The 17,613-nt window shown below is 35.8% G+C and overlaps 1 protein-coding gene across 1 annotated transcript in view; it reads left to right on the top strand.

Annotated features, from left to right (window-relative positions):
- RSRC1 (arginine and serine rich coiled-coil 1) overlaps positions 1-17,613 on the top strand; it is a 394,875-nt gene that overhangs the window by 93,873 nt on the left and 283,389 nt on the right. The window contains exon 5 of the mRNA XM_046659843.1: positions 11,001-11,174. Coding sequence (XP_046515799.1) covers positions 11,001-11,174 — 174 coding nt within the window. The remainder of the gene's footprint in view (positions 1-11,000; positions 11,175-17,613) is intronic.

Below are 17,613 nucleotides of genomic sequence, written 5' to 3'. Positions count from 1 at the left end.
TCACCAAAATCTGCCTCATCCGTAATCCACAGATGGATGCACATTTTGTTCAACAGTATATTTTTTAACACAAAGGGCTGAATCACTGAAAATTGAGCTTACATTAAAGACTTATTACAAAAATGAAGCTTTTAGAGTTTTGTTGTTAGAATTTAATGTTTAACTCACTTGTCTTTTATTACTCTACATTTCCACTAGTTAAGAGAAAACTAATTGCTAGAATCATATTTTGGTCCTACACAATATAGAACCAAATTAAAATAATATACTGTATGTATACATACATGTAATTTATATGTAGTGACTGAGGTTATCACAAAAAATGTCCCTCCTCCATTTTTATGTTATTACTTTCTTTTAATCAGAAGACTTTAAATTCTGGTTTTTCAAAGATTTTAGAATAATCTGTTAAGATTTTATATATCGACATATAATAGATTAATTAGGAATGAGTAATGTAACATCTATGGGGGCAATAAATTGTGATGATAAATTAAAACTTTATGTGGAAAGAAGTCATGTATCAAAATTGAGAGAGGGAGTAGTCAAACTTTAAGAGAAAATGGTGGAAATTAATTTTTGTAAATTTGGGTAATAAACTCATGTTGACGTTACTAGCAGTTACTATTGTTACTTCAGAAAATCACATATTAAAAAAAGTTTGTGCTGTTCTGATACAATGTTGTTCTTCATTCACTGAGTGAACCAGTTAGGGATGAAAATAGACAGACGTTGTTGCCACTTAAACCCCTGTACTTCTCTTCAAGGCCTACGTATGTCGTAAGTACCCAGGACTGGTTCATGAGATCTTTCTGTCTTCCACTTTCTTTTGTTTTTAGTAATTTATGTAAAAGTAAATGCTTTTTCTTTTTTGCTTGACCAGTCTAACTATGGATTTACCAAATTTATTGATATTGTCAGATAACCAGATTTTAACTGTGTTAATTCTTTGTTGCTTTCTATTCCATTGATTTTTGCTTTTTAATGTTTTGGTTTTTTTTCTGTCTATTTTTGGTTTACTTTGCTCTTGCTTTTCTAGCTTTTCAGAGTGGAACCTTAGGTAATTGATTTTAGACTTTTCTTTTGTAATATAATCATTTAAAGCTATAAATTTTTCTCTAAACATTGCTTTAGCTGCATCCCACAAATTCTCTAAGTTGTATTTTCATTGTTATTCAGTTCAAAATATGTTTTTTTTCCTAATTTCTCTTGTCATTTCTTCCTTGACCAATGAATTATTTAGAAGTGTGTTATTTAATTTCAGTGTATTTGGGTTTTCTCCAGATGTTTTATTGTTACTGTGTTCTAATTTAATTCTCTTGTGGTCAGATAACCATAATATGTTTGATTTCTACTTATGAATTGACCCTTTGATCATCATGAAGTACCCATTTTTATTTTGGATGATACTCTTAGCTTTGAAGTCTAGTTTTTCTGATATTCATTCCAGCCTTGCTGTACTTACTGTTTGCATGATACATCTATTTTTAGCCACTTACTTTCAACATTCTGTGTTTGTATATTTAAAGTATGTATGTATTGCTTTTTAATTCATTTGGACAAACTCTGCTTTTTAATTAAAGTATTTAGTTCATTAATATTTAATGTATTTCTTGATACATTTGGATTTAAGCCTATCGTTTTGTTATTTATTTTATCTATGTCCCTCTGGTTTTGGTTCCTTTGTACTTCTTTTCCAGCCTCTTTTTGGATTAATGAATTTTTTTAATAAATGAGGTCATAATAGTTTATAACATTGTGAAATTTCAATTGTACATTACTATTTATCAGTTATCATATAAATGTGCCCCTTTACCCCTTATGCCCCCCTCCAACCCCCTTCCCCTATGGTAACCACTAATCTCTTCTCTTTGTCTGTGTATTTGTTTATCTTCCGTATATGAATGAAACCATATGGTGTTTGTGTTTCTCTGTCTGGCTTATTTCACTTAACATAATACCCTCAAGTTCCATCCATGTTGTTGCAAATGGGATGATTTTGTCTTTTTTATGGCTGAGTAGTATTCTGTTGTATATATAGATACCACATCTTCTTTATCCAGTCATCAGTCAGTGGGCACGTGGTTTGCTTCCATGTCTTGGTGATTGTGAATAATGCTGCAAGGGATATGGGGTGCATGTCTCTTTGAATTGTTGATTTCAAGTTCTTTGGATAAATAGCTGGTAGTGGGATAGCTGGGTCATATGGTACTTCTATTTTTAATTTTTTGAGAAGTCTCCTTGCTGTTTTCCGTAGTGGCTGCACCAGTTTGCATTCCCACCAATAATGTATGAGGGTTCCCTTTTCTCAACATCCTCTCCAACATTTGTTGTTTTTTGTCAAGGTAATTATAGCCATTCTAACAGGTGATATTTCCTTGTAGTTTTGATTTTCATTGACTTGATGATTAGTGATGTTGAACACCTTTTCCTGTACCTGTTGGCCATCCATATATCTTCTTTGGAAAAAGGTCTTTTCATGTCCTCTGCCCATTTTTTTATGGGGTTGTTTGTTTTTGTGTTGTTTTGTTATATCTGTTCTTTATATATTTTGGAGATTAACCCTTTGTCAGATATGTGATTTGCAAATATTTTCTCCCAGTTGGTGGGTTGTCTTTTCATTTTGTTCCTGGTTTCCTTTGCCTTGCAAAAGCTCTTTAGTCTGATGAAGTCCCACTTGTTTATTTTTTCTTTTGTTTCCCTTGTCCGAGTAGATATGGTATTTGAGAAGATCCATCTAAGGCTGATATCAAAGAGTCACTGCCTATATTTTCTTCTAGGAATTTTGTGATTTCATGTCTTACCTTCACACCTTTAATCCATTTTGTGTTAATTTTTGTGTATGGTGAAAGATAATGATCTACTGTCATTCTTTTGCATGTGGCTGTCCCATTTTCCCAACACCATTTATTTGAAGAGATTTTCCTTTCTCCAGTATATGTTCTTAGCTCCTTCATCACAGATCAGCTCTCTGTAGATGTGTGGTTTTATTTCTGGGCTGTCAATTCTCTTCCATTGATCTGTGTGTCTGTTTTTGTGCCAGTACCATGCTGTCTTGATTACTATAGCTTTGTAGTATATTTTGAAGTCAGGGATTGTGAGGCCTCCAGCTTTGTACTTTTTCCTTGGGATTGCTTTAGCTATTAAGGGTCTTTGTCACCCCATATGAATTTTAGCATTCCTTGTTCCATTTCTGTGAAGAATGTCATTGAGATTCTAATTGGGATTGCATTAATCTGTAGATTGCTTTAGGTAGTATGGATATTTTAACTGTGTTCTTCCAATCCGTATGCATGGAATATCTTTCCATTTCTTTATGTTATCATCCATTTCTTTCAATAATGTCATAGTTTTCATTGTATAGGTCTTTCACCTCCTTGGTTAAATTTATTCCTAGATATTTTATTGTTTTTGTTGAAGTTGTAAATGGGATTGTATTCTTGACTTCTCTTTCTGTTAGTTCATTGTTAGAGTGTAGAAATGCAACTGACTTTTTTTTTTTTAAAGACTTTATTTTTTTCCCCGAAGCCCCCTGGTACATAGTTGTATATTCTTAGTTGTGGGTCCTTCTAGTTGTGGCATGTGGGATGCCGCCTCAGCATGGCCTGATGAGCAGTGCCATGTCTGCGCCCAGGATTCGAACCGTTGAAACACTGGGCTGCCTGCAGCGGAGTGCGCGAACTTAACCACTCAGCCACGGGGCTGGCCCGCTGCAACTGACTTTTCTAAGTTAATTTTGTATCCCTACAACTTTGTTGTGATTGTTGATTACTTCTAATAGTTTTCTGATGGAGTCTTTAGAGTTTTCTATATATAAAATCATGTCATCTGCAAACAGCAAGAGTTTCACTTCTTCCGTGCCAATTTGGCTATCTTTTATTTCTTTTTCTTGCCTAACTGCCCTGGCCAAAAGCCTCCAGAACCATGTTGAATGAGAGTGGTGTGACTGGGCACCCTTGTGTTGTTCTTGTTCTCAGAGAGATGGCTTCAGTTTTTCCCCATTGACTATGATGTTGGCGCTGGGTTTATCATGTATGGCCTTTATTATGTTGAGGTACTTTCCTTCTATATCTATTTTATTGAGAGGTTTTATCACAAATGGATATTGGATCTTGTCAAATGCTTTCTCAGCATCTATTGAGATGATCATGTGGTTTTTACTCCTCGTTTTTTTAATGTGGTATATCACATTGATTGATTTGCAGATCTTGAACCATCCCTGTGTCCCTGGTATAAATCCTTCTTGATCATGGTGTATTATCCTTTTGATGTATTGCTGTATTTGGTTTGCCAGTATTTTGTTGAGGATTTTTGCATCTGTGTTCATCAGTGATATTGGCCTGTAGTTTTTCTTCTTTGTATTTTCTTTGTCTGGCTTTGGGATCAAGGTGATGTTGGCCTTGTGAAATGTATTAGAAAGTGTTGTGTCTTCTTCAAATTTTAGGAATAGCTTGAGAAGGATAGGTATTGAATCTTCTTTGAATGTTTGATAGAATTCTCCAGAGAAACCATCTGGTGCTGGACTTTTATTGTTTGGCAGTTTTTGATTACTATTTCAATCTGTTTACTTGTGATTGGTCTGTTTAGATTCTCTATTCTTATTGGTTCAGTTTTGGGAGGATGTATGAGTCTAAGAATTTATCTGTTTTTTCTAGATTGTTCAATTTGTTGGCATATACTCTTTCATAGTATTCTCTTGGAATCTTTTGTATTTCTGTGGTATCTGTTATAATTTCTCCTCTTTCATTTCTAATTTTTTAAATTTGAGCCTTCTCTTTTCTTTTCTTAGTGAGTCTGGCTAAGGTTTGTCAAGTTTGTTTATCTTTTCAAAGAACCAGCTCTTAGTTTCATTGATCCTTTCTTCTGTTTTTTTGGTTTCAATTTCATTTATTTCTGCTCTAATTTTTATTCTTTCCCTCCTGTTACTGACTTTGGGCTTTGTTTATTCTTCTCTTTCCAGTTCTGTTAGGTGTAGTTTAAGATGCTCATTTGAGATTTTTCTTGTTTGTTAAGGTGGGCCTGTATTGCTATGAATTTTCCTTTAGGATCTCTTTTGCTGTATACTATAAGACTTGGTATGGTGTATTTTCATTTTCATTTGTCCCCAGATATTTTTTGCTTTCTCCTTTAATATCTTCATTGATCCATTCGTTGTTCAGTAGCATGTTGTTTAGTCTCCACATTTGTCTCTTTTCCAGCTCTTTTTTGTAGTTGATTTCTAGTTTCATAACAGTGTGTTCAAAAAAGATGCTTGAGGGGCTGACCCCCTGACCGAGTGGTTCAGTTTGCACACTCTGCTTCGGTGACTCAGGGTTTCACCAGTTTGAATCTTGGGCACAGACATGGCACCACTTGTTAGGCCATGCCGAGGCAGCCTGCCCCATACCACAACTAGAAGGACCCATAACTGAAAACATAGACAACCATGTACTGTGGAGATTTTGGGAGAAAAAGCAGGGGGAAAAAAACATTGGCAACATTTGTTAGCTCAGGTGCTAATTAAAAAAATACTTGACATGATTTCAATCTTCTTAAATTTATTGAGGCTTTCCTTGTTTCTCAACATATGTCTCCGAGAATGTTCCATGTGTACTTGAGAAAAATGTGTATTCTGCTGATTTGGGGTGGAGTTTTCTATATATATCTATTAAGTCCATCTGATCTCTTTTTCGTTTAGTTACACTATTTCCTTGTTAACTTCCTGTCTGGTAGACCTAGCCATTGATGAAATTGGGGTGTTAAGGCCCCCTACTATTATTGTGGTGGTGTTAATGTCTCATTTTAGGTCAATTAATAGTCACTTTATGTACTTTGGTGCTCCTGTGTTAGATGCATATATAAGTGTTTATATCCTCTTGGTGGAATGTCCCTTTTATCATTATATACTGCCTCTCTTTGTCTCTCATTGCCTTTTTAATCCTGAAGTCTACTTTGTCTGTTATTTGTATGGCAACACCTGCTTTCTTTTGTTTGCCATTAGCTTGCTTAGAGTGTCATCTTCCATTCTTTCATTCTGAGCCTGTGATTATCTTTAGAGCTGAGGTGTTTTTCCTGGAGGCAGCATATTATTTGGTCCTGTTTTCCAATCCATCCAGCCACTCTGTGTTTTTTGATTGGGGCATTCACCCATTTACATATGGAGTGATTACTGATATATGAGGGCTTAGTGCTGCCATTTTATCGCCTGTTTTCCAGTTGTTCTATCTTTTCCTTGTTTCTCATCCCATGTGTTTTGGACTCACAATTTGGTTTGGTGACTCTCTGTGATGGTTTTCTTACTTTTTATTTATCATTTGTGGCTCTTCTGAATTTTTGTTTAGTGCTTACCATGAGGTTTGTATGAAAGATCTCATAGATGAGATAGTCTGTTTTCTGATAGCGTCTTATTCCTTTGGTCTAAAGAGTTTCCATCCTTTACCTCTTCCCCTTCTAAGTTGTTGTTGTCATAACTTATTCCATATTGTATTGTGAGTTTGTGGTTAAAATGAAGTGATTATATTTATTTGTATGTTTTCTTTCCCCTTATCTTTAAGGTTATAATTAAGTTTTGGCTAATCTGTTCTCATGGAGAGTTGCAGTTTTCTGATTTTGTCTTCATGTTTATGTCCTTGCTCAAGGCTTTGTAAACCCTTTCTTTTTCAGGTACGAGGGCCTTATTGATCATATCTTGTGGGGGGGGGGGTCTTGTGGCAATGAACTCCCTCAACTTTTGTTTATCTGGGAAGGTTTTTATTCCTCCACCATATCTGAAGGATATTTTCACTGGATATACTATTCTTGGCTGAAAGTTTTTGTCTTTCAGAATGTTGAATATATATCATTCCACTCTCTCCTAGCATGTAAGGTTTCTGCTGAGAAATCCATTCAAAGCCTGGTAGGGGTTCCTTTGTAGGTTATTTTCTTCTGTCTTACTGCCCTTAATATTTTTTCTTTTTCATTGACTTTTGCCAGTTTTACTAATATATGCCTTGGAGAAGGTCTTTTTATATTGATGTAATTAGGAGTTCTATTATCTTCTTTTACTTGTATTTCCAGCTCCTTCCCAGGTTTGGGAAGTTCTCAGCTATTATTTCTTTGAACAAGATGTCTGCTCCTTTCATCCTCTCTTCTCCCTCTGAAATACCTATAATCCTTATATTACGTTTCCTGATTGAGTTGGATATTTCATGAAGAATTCCTTGTTTTCTTTTTAGTCTTAATTCTCTCCTGTCCTCTTCTGAAGCATTTCTATATTCCTATCCTATAGTCTGCTAATTCTATCCTCCATAATATCAGCTCTGTTATTTAATGATTCAAGATTTTTCTTTATCTCATTCGTTGTGTTTTTCATCTCCAACATTTCTGATTGACTTTTCTTTATGCTTTCAATCTCTTTTGTGAAGAATTCTCTCCCTTCGTTGATTTTGTTCCTGATTTCATTGAACTATCTTTTTGAGTTCTGTTGTAACTCATTGAGTTTGTTTATGATAGCTATTTTGAATTCTCTGTCATTTAGATTGTAGATTTCTCTGCCTTCAAGATTGATTTCTGTGTGTTTGTCTTTTTTCTTCTGGTCTGGAGTACTAATATGTTTCTTCATACTATTTGATGGGGTGGATTTGTGCTTTTGCATAGTGATTTTATTTTGTTGCATGTTCTACCTGCCTCCACTGAGCCCCCCACTATCCCTGTCAGCTATGCCTGTCTGAGCCTGGACCTTTCCTTGGGATTGCAGTGACCCTGTGGGCTCTCTCACCAAAGGGAAAGCAATCATGTCAGGGCTCAGGGCTGCCACCACCTGCTATCACAATCCACCCAAGATGCACTCCCCTTTCTGGGCTGCAGCGGTACTATAAGCATTCACAGCAGCCGGGAGCTCATTCACCCAGGCATGCACCTCAGCTGTCATCTCCCCTAAGGACACATCAGCTCTTGTGCTTGGTTGGGTGGGACCTCCCCACTGGGTCCAAGGCAGAACCACTCCCTGGCACTGCAGCAGCACTGTGGGCTCTCCCACTGGATGAGAGAGTGATCACTTGGGTGCTCAGGGCTACTTCCACTTGCTCCCACAGTCCCTCCAAGACACACTCCCATCTTTGGGGTTGCAGTGGTACCATGGGCATTCAGAGCAGCCGGGAGTTTTTTCGTTGAGGCATGCAGATCCACTCCCACCTCCTCCTGAGTTGCACCAACCATTATGCTTGGTGGGCAGATCCTCTTCACTGGGTCTGAGCCTGGGCTGCTCCCTGGGACTGTGGCGGCACTGTGGGCTCTCCCACTGGTCCAGAGTGTGATCATGGAGGAGCTCAGGGCTGACGTTACCTGTTCCTGCAGCTGTGCTGAAGTGCACTTGCACCCTGGGGGCCACAGTGGTGCTATGGGCACTCCAGCCGGGAGAGCAGTCACATATGTGTACATGGCTTCCTGGGGCTGGAGTGTGCTCAGTTTTCAACGCCATCTCCCTAGATAGTCCATCCTCCTTCGGATGTATAGCAGCTTGTGTCTCTTAGGTGTCCTGATGTAATGTGTGGGTGTCATCTGCTGAACAATGAATGTCCATTTTGTTGTAGTTTGAAGGGGGAGAGACAGAGGGAACAGCTTACTCCTCTGTTGCTAATGTCACTCTCAAGAATCTTAAGGAATATTTTTAAGAATTCCTTTTTAGTTCATTCTTCTTTGCATTTTTTTTCCTTTTTTTCTTTGAGTGATTGGTGTAAGGATTACATATATTCCCTCACCATTTCAGTGTACTTAGAGTTACTCTTTCACCATTCACATGAAATTAAGAAATCTTAGAACTGTATAGATCCATTTATGTGCCCCATATATTTAACCTCTTTATTCTATAGAGATTATACATATTATATTTATTTTCATTTTAACCCCTATGGTGAAACATCATAATTTTTACTTTAAGTACATATATGTATTTTAAATCTATTAAGGGAAGTAGTTTTTTATATTTGCTCGTATGCTTACCATTTCCAGTGACCTTCAATTTTTTCCCCAAAGATCCAGGTTTCTATCTATTCTCATTCTCTATCATTCTATTCAGCCTGAACAACTTACTTTAGTACTAATTGTATTGCAGATCTACTGTTGATGATTATAGTTTATTTTTCCTTTATCTCAAGGAATATTTGTATTTTGCTTTCACTTTTGAGGGTTATTTTGCTGGATATAAAATTCTGGGTTGACTTTTTTTCTTTAACCATGTTAAGAATTTTATTCCACTGTCTTCTAATCTCTGTTGTTTATGATGAGAAGCCATCAGTAATTCATATCCTTGCTCTCCTGTATGTAATGTGTCAAGGTTTTTTTCTGAATACTTTAAAGATTACTCTTTAATTTTAGTTTTCATTAGTTTAACTGTAGCGTTACTAGTCATGGTCTTCATATTTATCTTGAGGTTCACTAAGCTTCTAGAATTTGTAAATTTATCTTTCACTAAATTTGGGGAAATTTTGGCCACTGCTTAAAAAAAAATTTCTGTCTTATTATTTTCTATACTTCTGGGTTTAAATAAAACTGTTAGACATTTAAACATTGTCACACAGATCCCAGAAGAACTGTTTTTCTTTTCTTATTAACAATCTTTTTTTCCTTTCATTTCTTCAGTTTGGATAATTTTGATTTATTTATTTTCGAGTACACACATTCTTTCCTCTGTTGTTACTAATCTGCTTTTAATCCCATTTGGCATAATTTTAATTTCAGATATTTTTGAGTTATAGAATTTCTCACTTTTTCTAGGTTTTTTCTGCTGATATTTCTTAGCTTTATACTCATGACAAACATCGTTATACTTTGTACTTTAAAGTCCTTGCCTGCTAATTCCACTATCTGGTTCATCTCAGAGTTGGTCTTCATTGATTCTCTTTTCTCTTGAGAGTGGATCACATTTTTCATATTTTGTTGTGTATATGGTAATTTTAGATATTATTCTGGACATGGTGAATGTCATGTTTTGAATACTCTGGATTCTCTTATATTCCTCTGAAGAATATTGAGCTTTTGGTTTTATACTTGTTTGTTTAATCAGGAAAGTATGTTAGTTGAATTAAAATTGCATAAATCCTATCACTTTTCTAGCAGTTGAAATTTTAGTTCAATTCTTTTATTCATGGCTGTTTGGAGTCTGTCCTTCACATGCATAATGTAGGGTTCAGCCAGAGATTGCATAGAGTTTATATCTAGAATTTTTGGGTTCCTCCTCTGACTCTTTTCCAGGATTCTCCTTTCATTTTCCTTTTGCAGTGGTAGCCTTGAGTCTTTCTTCTGGTTTTTCAGGCCAAAATTCTTAATGTTTTCTGTTGGAGTTTTTGCTGTCCTGCATGGCACAGACTTGAGCTTATCCTCAGAAACAAAGCTGATTAAAATGGGAAATTTTCTCATTACTGTTTCCTTCTTCCAAGTATTGGCTTCCTACACAATCTGCCTTCTTTGGTCACTATCTAGTGTGTTCACATACTTGTTTTTTATAGTTATCTGTTGGATCATCAGTCTGGTAGAGGCCGTCTTGTCAATACTGTAAGGCAGGTTCTGAAATCTTTACTTTTTCAAAGCACATAGTGTATCCTACCTAATACTGGCATTCATTTAATATAAAGAATAGCTGGATTAGAGTAGAGTAGAGGAAAAGTTTTATTGTGACAGTTAGAAATGAGAAATAAGGTTCAATAGATATGGAAGCAGAGACTGTAGGGTTAGGAAAGACCTTGTCCTTGGAAATTAGAGTGGTACATTTACATTTGTTATATTCTCTGAGAAACTGCAAATACTTTTTGACTGAACCCTAATTTCTTGTAAAGCTGACAGCATGTATTTCCCTCATATATTATTTTAACTGAGAGTACTTATTCATTAAGAATCATATTTAGATTCTCACTTCACACAGTCATTTAATTATTGGATCCATAACTAAAACAAAATCCTTTTCTTTCAGATAATTTTTAAGCATATTTTCATTTCATAGTGCAAAATATACACTGAATGTCTTCAATAAAATCCACTTGCTGTAGGTCCAGGTCAAGACCTCGGCTACGTTCCCATAGTCGAAGCAGTGAAAGATCCAGTCACAGAAGAACTCGCAGTCGGTCTCGGGATAGAGAACGACGTAAAGGCAGAGATAAGGAGAAAAGAGAGAAAGAGAAGGATAAAGGCAAGGACAAGGAATTACACAACACCAAACGTGGGTAAGTTGAAGCAAAGTTTAAGCAGTAATGACTCAGTAATTCCATGGCAATATTCAAACTAAATTTTCGTTGTCTGAGATTTTTCTTAGATGGAAAGAGAGGCTGAGGTAGCCATAGTTGCTTTGATGGAATGAGGATCAGGGAGAGTATGGGGGAAATCTGTTGATAAAGGGAGAAAGTCAGGAGAATGATAGATTTGAAGAGAGGACGTACAGTAGGTTTCTGAGACTGGAAAATGTGGACTTAGAGGACAAATAAATTATGTCAGTCAAGGAACTGCCCTGCTCCTCGTCCCTTCTTTTCTCTTCTTCTTTTGGTTTACACTTTAGATATTACATGGCTATGAGAAATGTGACTATAATTTTTACTGGTCATTAAATTTTTGCTTTCATCTCACCAAGTTTTACTTTTTTAGAATAGTATTTGCACAGTCGTATAAAATTGATATTACATAAAGCATTTTTGGAGGGCATTGTAAAGGTCAGAAAAATTAGAACAGGAATAAAAAAGGAAAGTCAGATTGTTTCAAGAGAGGTTCTGATGTTGTGACCTTAGTCTTGAAGGTCTTGGCTGGCTTTATGGGTGAGACTCTTCCATCACTCAGAGTTGATTGTGTTTAAGGGACTGATTTCTGGATGACAGGTTCACAAGATAATAATGTTGTGTTTGTCATTACTTCTTAAATTTCAGCAAGGACAATGAACAAGGTCAAAATAAGAGGTGTCAGTTGAAGGGCCCTGGGTACTGATGCCAAAAAGCTGTGAGTAGCCTGATTCCATGGTTTTAGTGGACCACAGTAGAGGGTGGTATTATGTCAGCGTACCACCTCTCCTGTTTAGTGCTGAAGAAACACAAATTCTTACCTTTTAGTGTGACTTGCAATCAGGATTTTTTTGTGTCTGTGTATACATTTAATATGGTAGTGTTTATGTATGTACAGATGCTCCCTACTTTGCTCCAGAAATAATTTATCTCTTTTTTAAAGCTTACATTTTTTATTTCCTTAGTCTTATTTTTAAGCTATTTAGGACAGAGAATGTGTCTTATATTCTTTTGTATTACTAATATACATGTTAGTTGTTAATAAATATTTTTTGTCTATTGATCAGACATACTCATTCATTCATTTGTCACTTGTTCCATCAACGATATTTAAATAGCTTCTATTTGTCAAGTACTATGTTAGGTAATAGGGGCATAGTGGTAGGGCAACCCTACTTGGAGATTTCCTGCAGGTGGCAAAAGAAGCATGTATAGAAGGAGAGTAATTACAGTGAAATCACATGACTTTCAGTAGGAAGCTATGGAAACATGGTATGAGTTAGGATGTTTTTGGACAGAAATAACAAAAACTAATTGACATAGCTTAAACCAGGGGCAGCAAACTTTTTGTAAAGGGCTAGACAGTAAATAATTTAGGCTTTCTAGGCCATATGTCTTTGTTGCAACTACATACTGAAATCTGCCCTTATAGCACGAAATCAGCCATAGATAGTACTAAATGAATGGCATAGCTATATTCCAATAAACTTTATTTACAAAAATGGGCAGCTGGCTAGATTTGGCCCAATGGTTGTAGTTTGTTAACATCTGGCTTAAACCGTGAGTACATTTTTTGCTACTGTTAGAAACAGTTTGGAAGTAAGTAGACCTGGGCCCTTTTTATCATTCCAACCAGCTATCCTCAGTATGTTGGTTTTCCTCTTCAGTCTTGACATATTCTGGTTGCAAGAGATTTCCATGAACATTAAACTGGTTGATCTAGACTAGTCAGCATGTCAGGAAGGGCTCAGAAGAAATGATGTTTAAACACTGAAGGGAGGAAGAGATTGGAAAGAATGCTGTATGCAAAAGGAACTTCATGTGGAAAGGCTTGGAGGCCAGCAAGGGGGTATGGCGTATTGGAGGATCTGAAGTCTAAGAGGGGTTGGTGTAGAGGAGAAGAGGAATAGCAGGAGAGGATTATTGGAGCACCTTATAAGTTATGTTAAGGAGTTTGGAGTTATTTCCTCTTTTTTTTTTGCAGGGGAAGATTTGCCCTAAGCTAACATCTATTGCCAATCTTCCTCCCTTGTTTTTTTCCTTTTCTTTCCCCCCACCACCAGAGTCCCAGTACATAGTGGTGTATAGTTGTAGGTTCTTCTGGTTCTTCTATGTGAGCTGCTGCCATAGCATGGCTACTGGCTGATGAGTTGTGTGGTTCTGCGCCCGGGAACTGAACCTGGGCTGCAGAAGCAGAGCGTGCGGGACTTTAAACCGCAAGGCCATCAGTTGCTACTCCATCTAGTAACTGGGGTTATTTCGAAAGGCAGTGAGAAGCCAATGAAGTTTCAAGTAGAGTAATGATATGATTAGGTCTACATGAGTTATGAACAAAATGCTTTACTTACAGTGAACGTGATAATAGTAAGCATCTAACATGTTAAATAGATATATTTCAAGAATTTTGTTAAGCAGTTGATGTGTATTATCTCATTTAATTTTTGTAATAACTTCATGAATTAGGTGCTTTTGTTATCTCATTTATACAGATGAAGACTTATGATCACAAAGCTAGTAAGTGGCAGAGTTTGCCCTCTAATTCAAGTCCACTGACCACAGCACCTTGACTCTTCACAGTACACTAGCCTCACTTCTGTAGTAATCCATAGTTATTCATGATGAGATACAGTGTTTGCGATCAAGTGATATGCTGTTGCTTAAAATTTACTAGAAAATAGCTAAAGAGAACTGAAAGAATTTTCTGTGCCTTATTCTTCTCTGATTAGGCCAGAAATCTATCATAAAAGATTGATTCCTTCTTTTCTCTGTCTGTCTGCCTTCCTTACTTTCCCATGTCAGCATTTCATCTATTTATTTAGAATTATATTTAATAAAACTACAAAAAATTTCTAGGTCTTTAATTAAATTTATTTCTATGATGGTTTCATTAGCTATCTCTTTCCAACTGTTTTCAAAAAAACCCAAAGATGTGTGGGTGGAGAGAAAGGAAAAAAGATTTACAAATAATTTAATTAGGACCTATGTATTAGCTCATTGTGACTGTGCAATCCAATGACAAGTATTTTAACTTGTGCTAAATAACCTAGATGCTTCTTCACATGATGGAAAATGACAACCCATGTGCGTCTGCTTCTTTGTGCATAACAATCTTTGTTTTCATCAAGCCAGTATGAAAATATCAATATTATATAAATATTGATAGACTATAAAGCATTCATTTATAAAGTACAAAGCAAGGAGAGTAAGTACAATAATGATAAAGAAGCATTTTATAAACTGGGAAAAATAAAAACAGGAGAAAATGGAATGCTCAAGTAGGAATTAATGAGCCTAATAACGAGGAAGAGCTTTTTAGTAAGACTTTTGAGAAAAAAAGGTATGACATTAGATAATACTGAAAAACTTTTTTAAAAATGCAGCTGATTGGGGGCCGGCCCAGTGGCATAATGGTTAAGTTCATGTGCTCCACTTCGGCGGCCCAGGGTTCAGATCCTGGGCACGGACTACGCACCACTCATCAAGCCGTGCTGTGGAGGCATCCCACATACAAAATGGAGGAAGATGGGCACAATATTAGCTCAGGGCCAATCTTCCTCACAAAAAAAAGAGCAGCTAATTAAATACAGTTCTGGAAATTCCTGGAACATTTACATGCTTAGAATTTGTCTTATAATGTCATAAATTGATCTATTCATTTTATTAATCTGCTGAATAAGGGAGACCTAATATAAACTGGAAGAGTATCAGGAGTTCATAGGTTCTAAAACATGCCTTTCCTTATGACACTTTATGAAAAATTAGTGTAAGAAAAACACAAACTGAGCCTTGTCTTAAATTTTATCAAGAAGGTTTAATGACTTTAATTTTTAATGTTTTACATTTATAAATTTGATTTCTAAGAATATTTTGTATTTTAAACATTGATTCAGATTTTTCTTGTTTTTATTAATTTTTCCCCCCGATTTTTAAAACGTAAGTATTTATCATATCATTAGGTAATTGTCTTTCTTTTACAGGGATATGTCTTTGCAATATGAAAACAAATTTTACTAATAATAGAGTTATTATTGAAATTGGACACAAACAGCATTTTTCTGTTAAGCAGACTTTTACTCAGAGTCAAAAATCAGAAATATGAAACTTGTTATGGCCTCTCATATTACAAGTTGGTTTGGTGATTGTGAACATTGTACACCCCATCTGAGTCTTCTGTGGCTCCCTATGTCACTGAGCCTTCTTTAGCAACATTTTGATCAAACTCCATAACGAATAGTTGACTACTGTAAAATGCCTTTTATAGACTTTTTTGAAAAATTAGTTGTGAATAAATATGTCAATACCAACATTGTCATTCTACTATTTATTTTAAATCATAGTGCCATCCTTAAGAGTAGAATTTGGATGGATTTGATTTCACTCTATTTTCAATCATAATTTAAATCACTAGCCAGAAAAGTTTAGTTTAAAGCAGTTATTGCCTAGTAAAATGCTTTCTTAATTTAGTAACTTTGGGATTCATCAGGAAGCTAATTTAGTATTGCTAAGGGTCTTCTCCTTTATGACATGCTATTATGAAAAGTTTCCACTTTTACTATTCCTTTATTAGCTTTTCAATAGCTGGTTGCTCTTCTCAGAAATGTACCCATCAAGACTTCTGGAGTATTTTCCTCAAACACTTGAGTTTATCTTTTCCTTTCTTCCTTTACATAATTTACTGAAGCTTTGTACTTTTAGGAAGAGGTAAGAACTTCCCTCTGGACATACAAATCCATATTCTGACAACTGAAGCAGTTCTTTTCGGTGGGTAATGAGAGGAGATATACGTATTTAAATAGAATTTCTTATACTGAAATGTGACTCCTGCTAAATCAGTTGTCTTCTTTAAATCTTTCTGAGAATACATACAGAAGCCACTGGGATAGCAGTGAAATTGGGCTTCACGTGTAGCCCGTGGCCTCTAGTTACCTATTTATAAAACCTTTCATTAAAAAGTTGACTATGCAATGTAGTTAGAAGTTATAGTACTTACATCACAACTGTTTTAGGTATGTCTTTATAGACTAAAAATACAGAAAGCATATCAACAGAGGCAATGTATACTTTTCCTAAGAATTGCTACCTTTGAACATGTAGCTATTCTGAATAGTGTATCTTTAAAAAAAAGTGTGCTAAGGTGTTTAGAGTCTGGGAAAGTTAAATTAAATTGCAAAAATTATAATTTTTTGCTCCTTTTAAGTCATTCATAATTTTTTTCCTTCAGAGGACAAGTTATTCTCTTTGTGCCTTAATTTGATCTTCTGTAAAATGGTGCTAATGATACTTTAAAAAGCTGTAAGTGTTAGAAGCAGTGTATATAAGAAGTCTGGTACCATGTAGTAATCATACTTTATAGATGTGCTAGTTACAGCTTTGACCTTGGCACTGTTCAGTGTCTTCAGTTGTAGAGTTTCATGTAATAAATTCCTGTTGATGAGGTTTTTTTTTACCTAGTGCTTGGCAGAAGATGTTGGAAGTGATTTGGGAATGCTGGAACCTGAGTTTTGACAGCAGTTACACACTCTCAGAGGCTGTCATATTTTTCTTTACCTCTTATTTCTTTATGCAGCAGGAAGTCATTTATGCTAATTTATCCCTATTTGCATATAGGTTATAGAGTTCTGTGGTGCAGAGCATGCTTAGAACTCCTTTTAAGTGTCTGTCTGGATCAAAGCAGGGCTGTGTGATAGCTGTTGTCTGACACCAAGCTGTGTGGTGTTGTTTTCATTAAACATTTATCACACTTCGAATGTGACAGCAGGCAACTTTGTGCCAGGATAACATGTTTTCATGCAAAATTTATTGAAAAAGACGAGACTTTGTAAAGAGATCTTGTTGCCTTTCACCAGTAGCGAAGGGTAAATGTTTGGTTTGAAAGGAAGTATACCTTTAACACATGTCACTGTAACAGGCAGAAGAAGCTTCGTACTGTCGATTTTGTTAGGCAGGTAAACAAATACATCTTTATATAAGTGTGTGCCCTGGATTTTTCTTTCTTTTAAATTAAAGTTTTTACAGTTTCCTTGTGAATGGAATGAATACTATAACAGTGGCCCCTTATGTTGTTGGGTATTTTACATTGCAGTGAAATTTGCCACCCCATTTCCATTGTGTAGGTTTGAGTATTAGTTTTGTTCAAGAGAAACAATCTGTAATTTTCTCAAAAAGGCAAGGTCAAGAAAGGGAATCTAACATAACAAAAAGAATAATCAGCAAAAACAGGAGACAAGGGTTTCGTAAGTTCTTCCCCAGGTTGCCACCTTTCTGTTATTCATTTATCAGTATATTTTAATTATCCTAGAGTTTGCCCAATGGGATTTGACTTGAATTACACCTGGTAGAACATTAATGGCATGCTTTGTAGGTTCATTCTTTCTTTTTGTGGTTGCCTCACTGTGAA

Source organism: Equus quagga, chromosome 4, assembly GCF_021613505.1.
Source record: "Equus quagga isolate Etosha38 chromosome 4, UCLA_HA_Equagga_1.0, whole genome shotgun sequence".
Classification (NCBI taxonomy): domain Eukaryota; kingdom Metazoa; phylum Chordata; class Mammalia; order Perissodactyla; family Equidae; genus Equus; species Equus quagga.
This window is presented reverse-complemented; position numbering and strand designations above follow the sequence as displayed.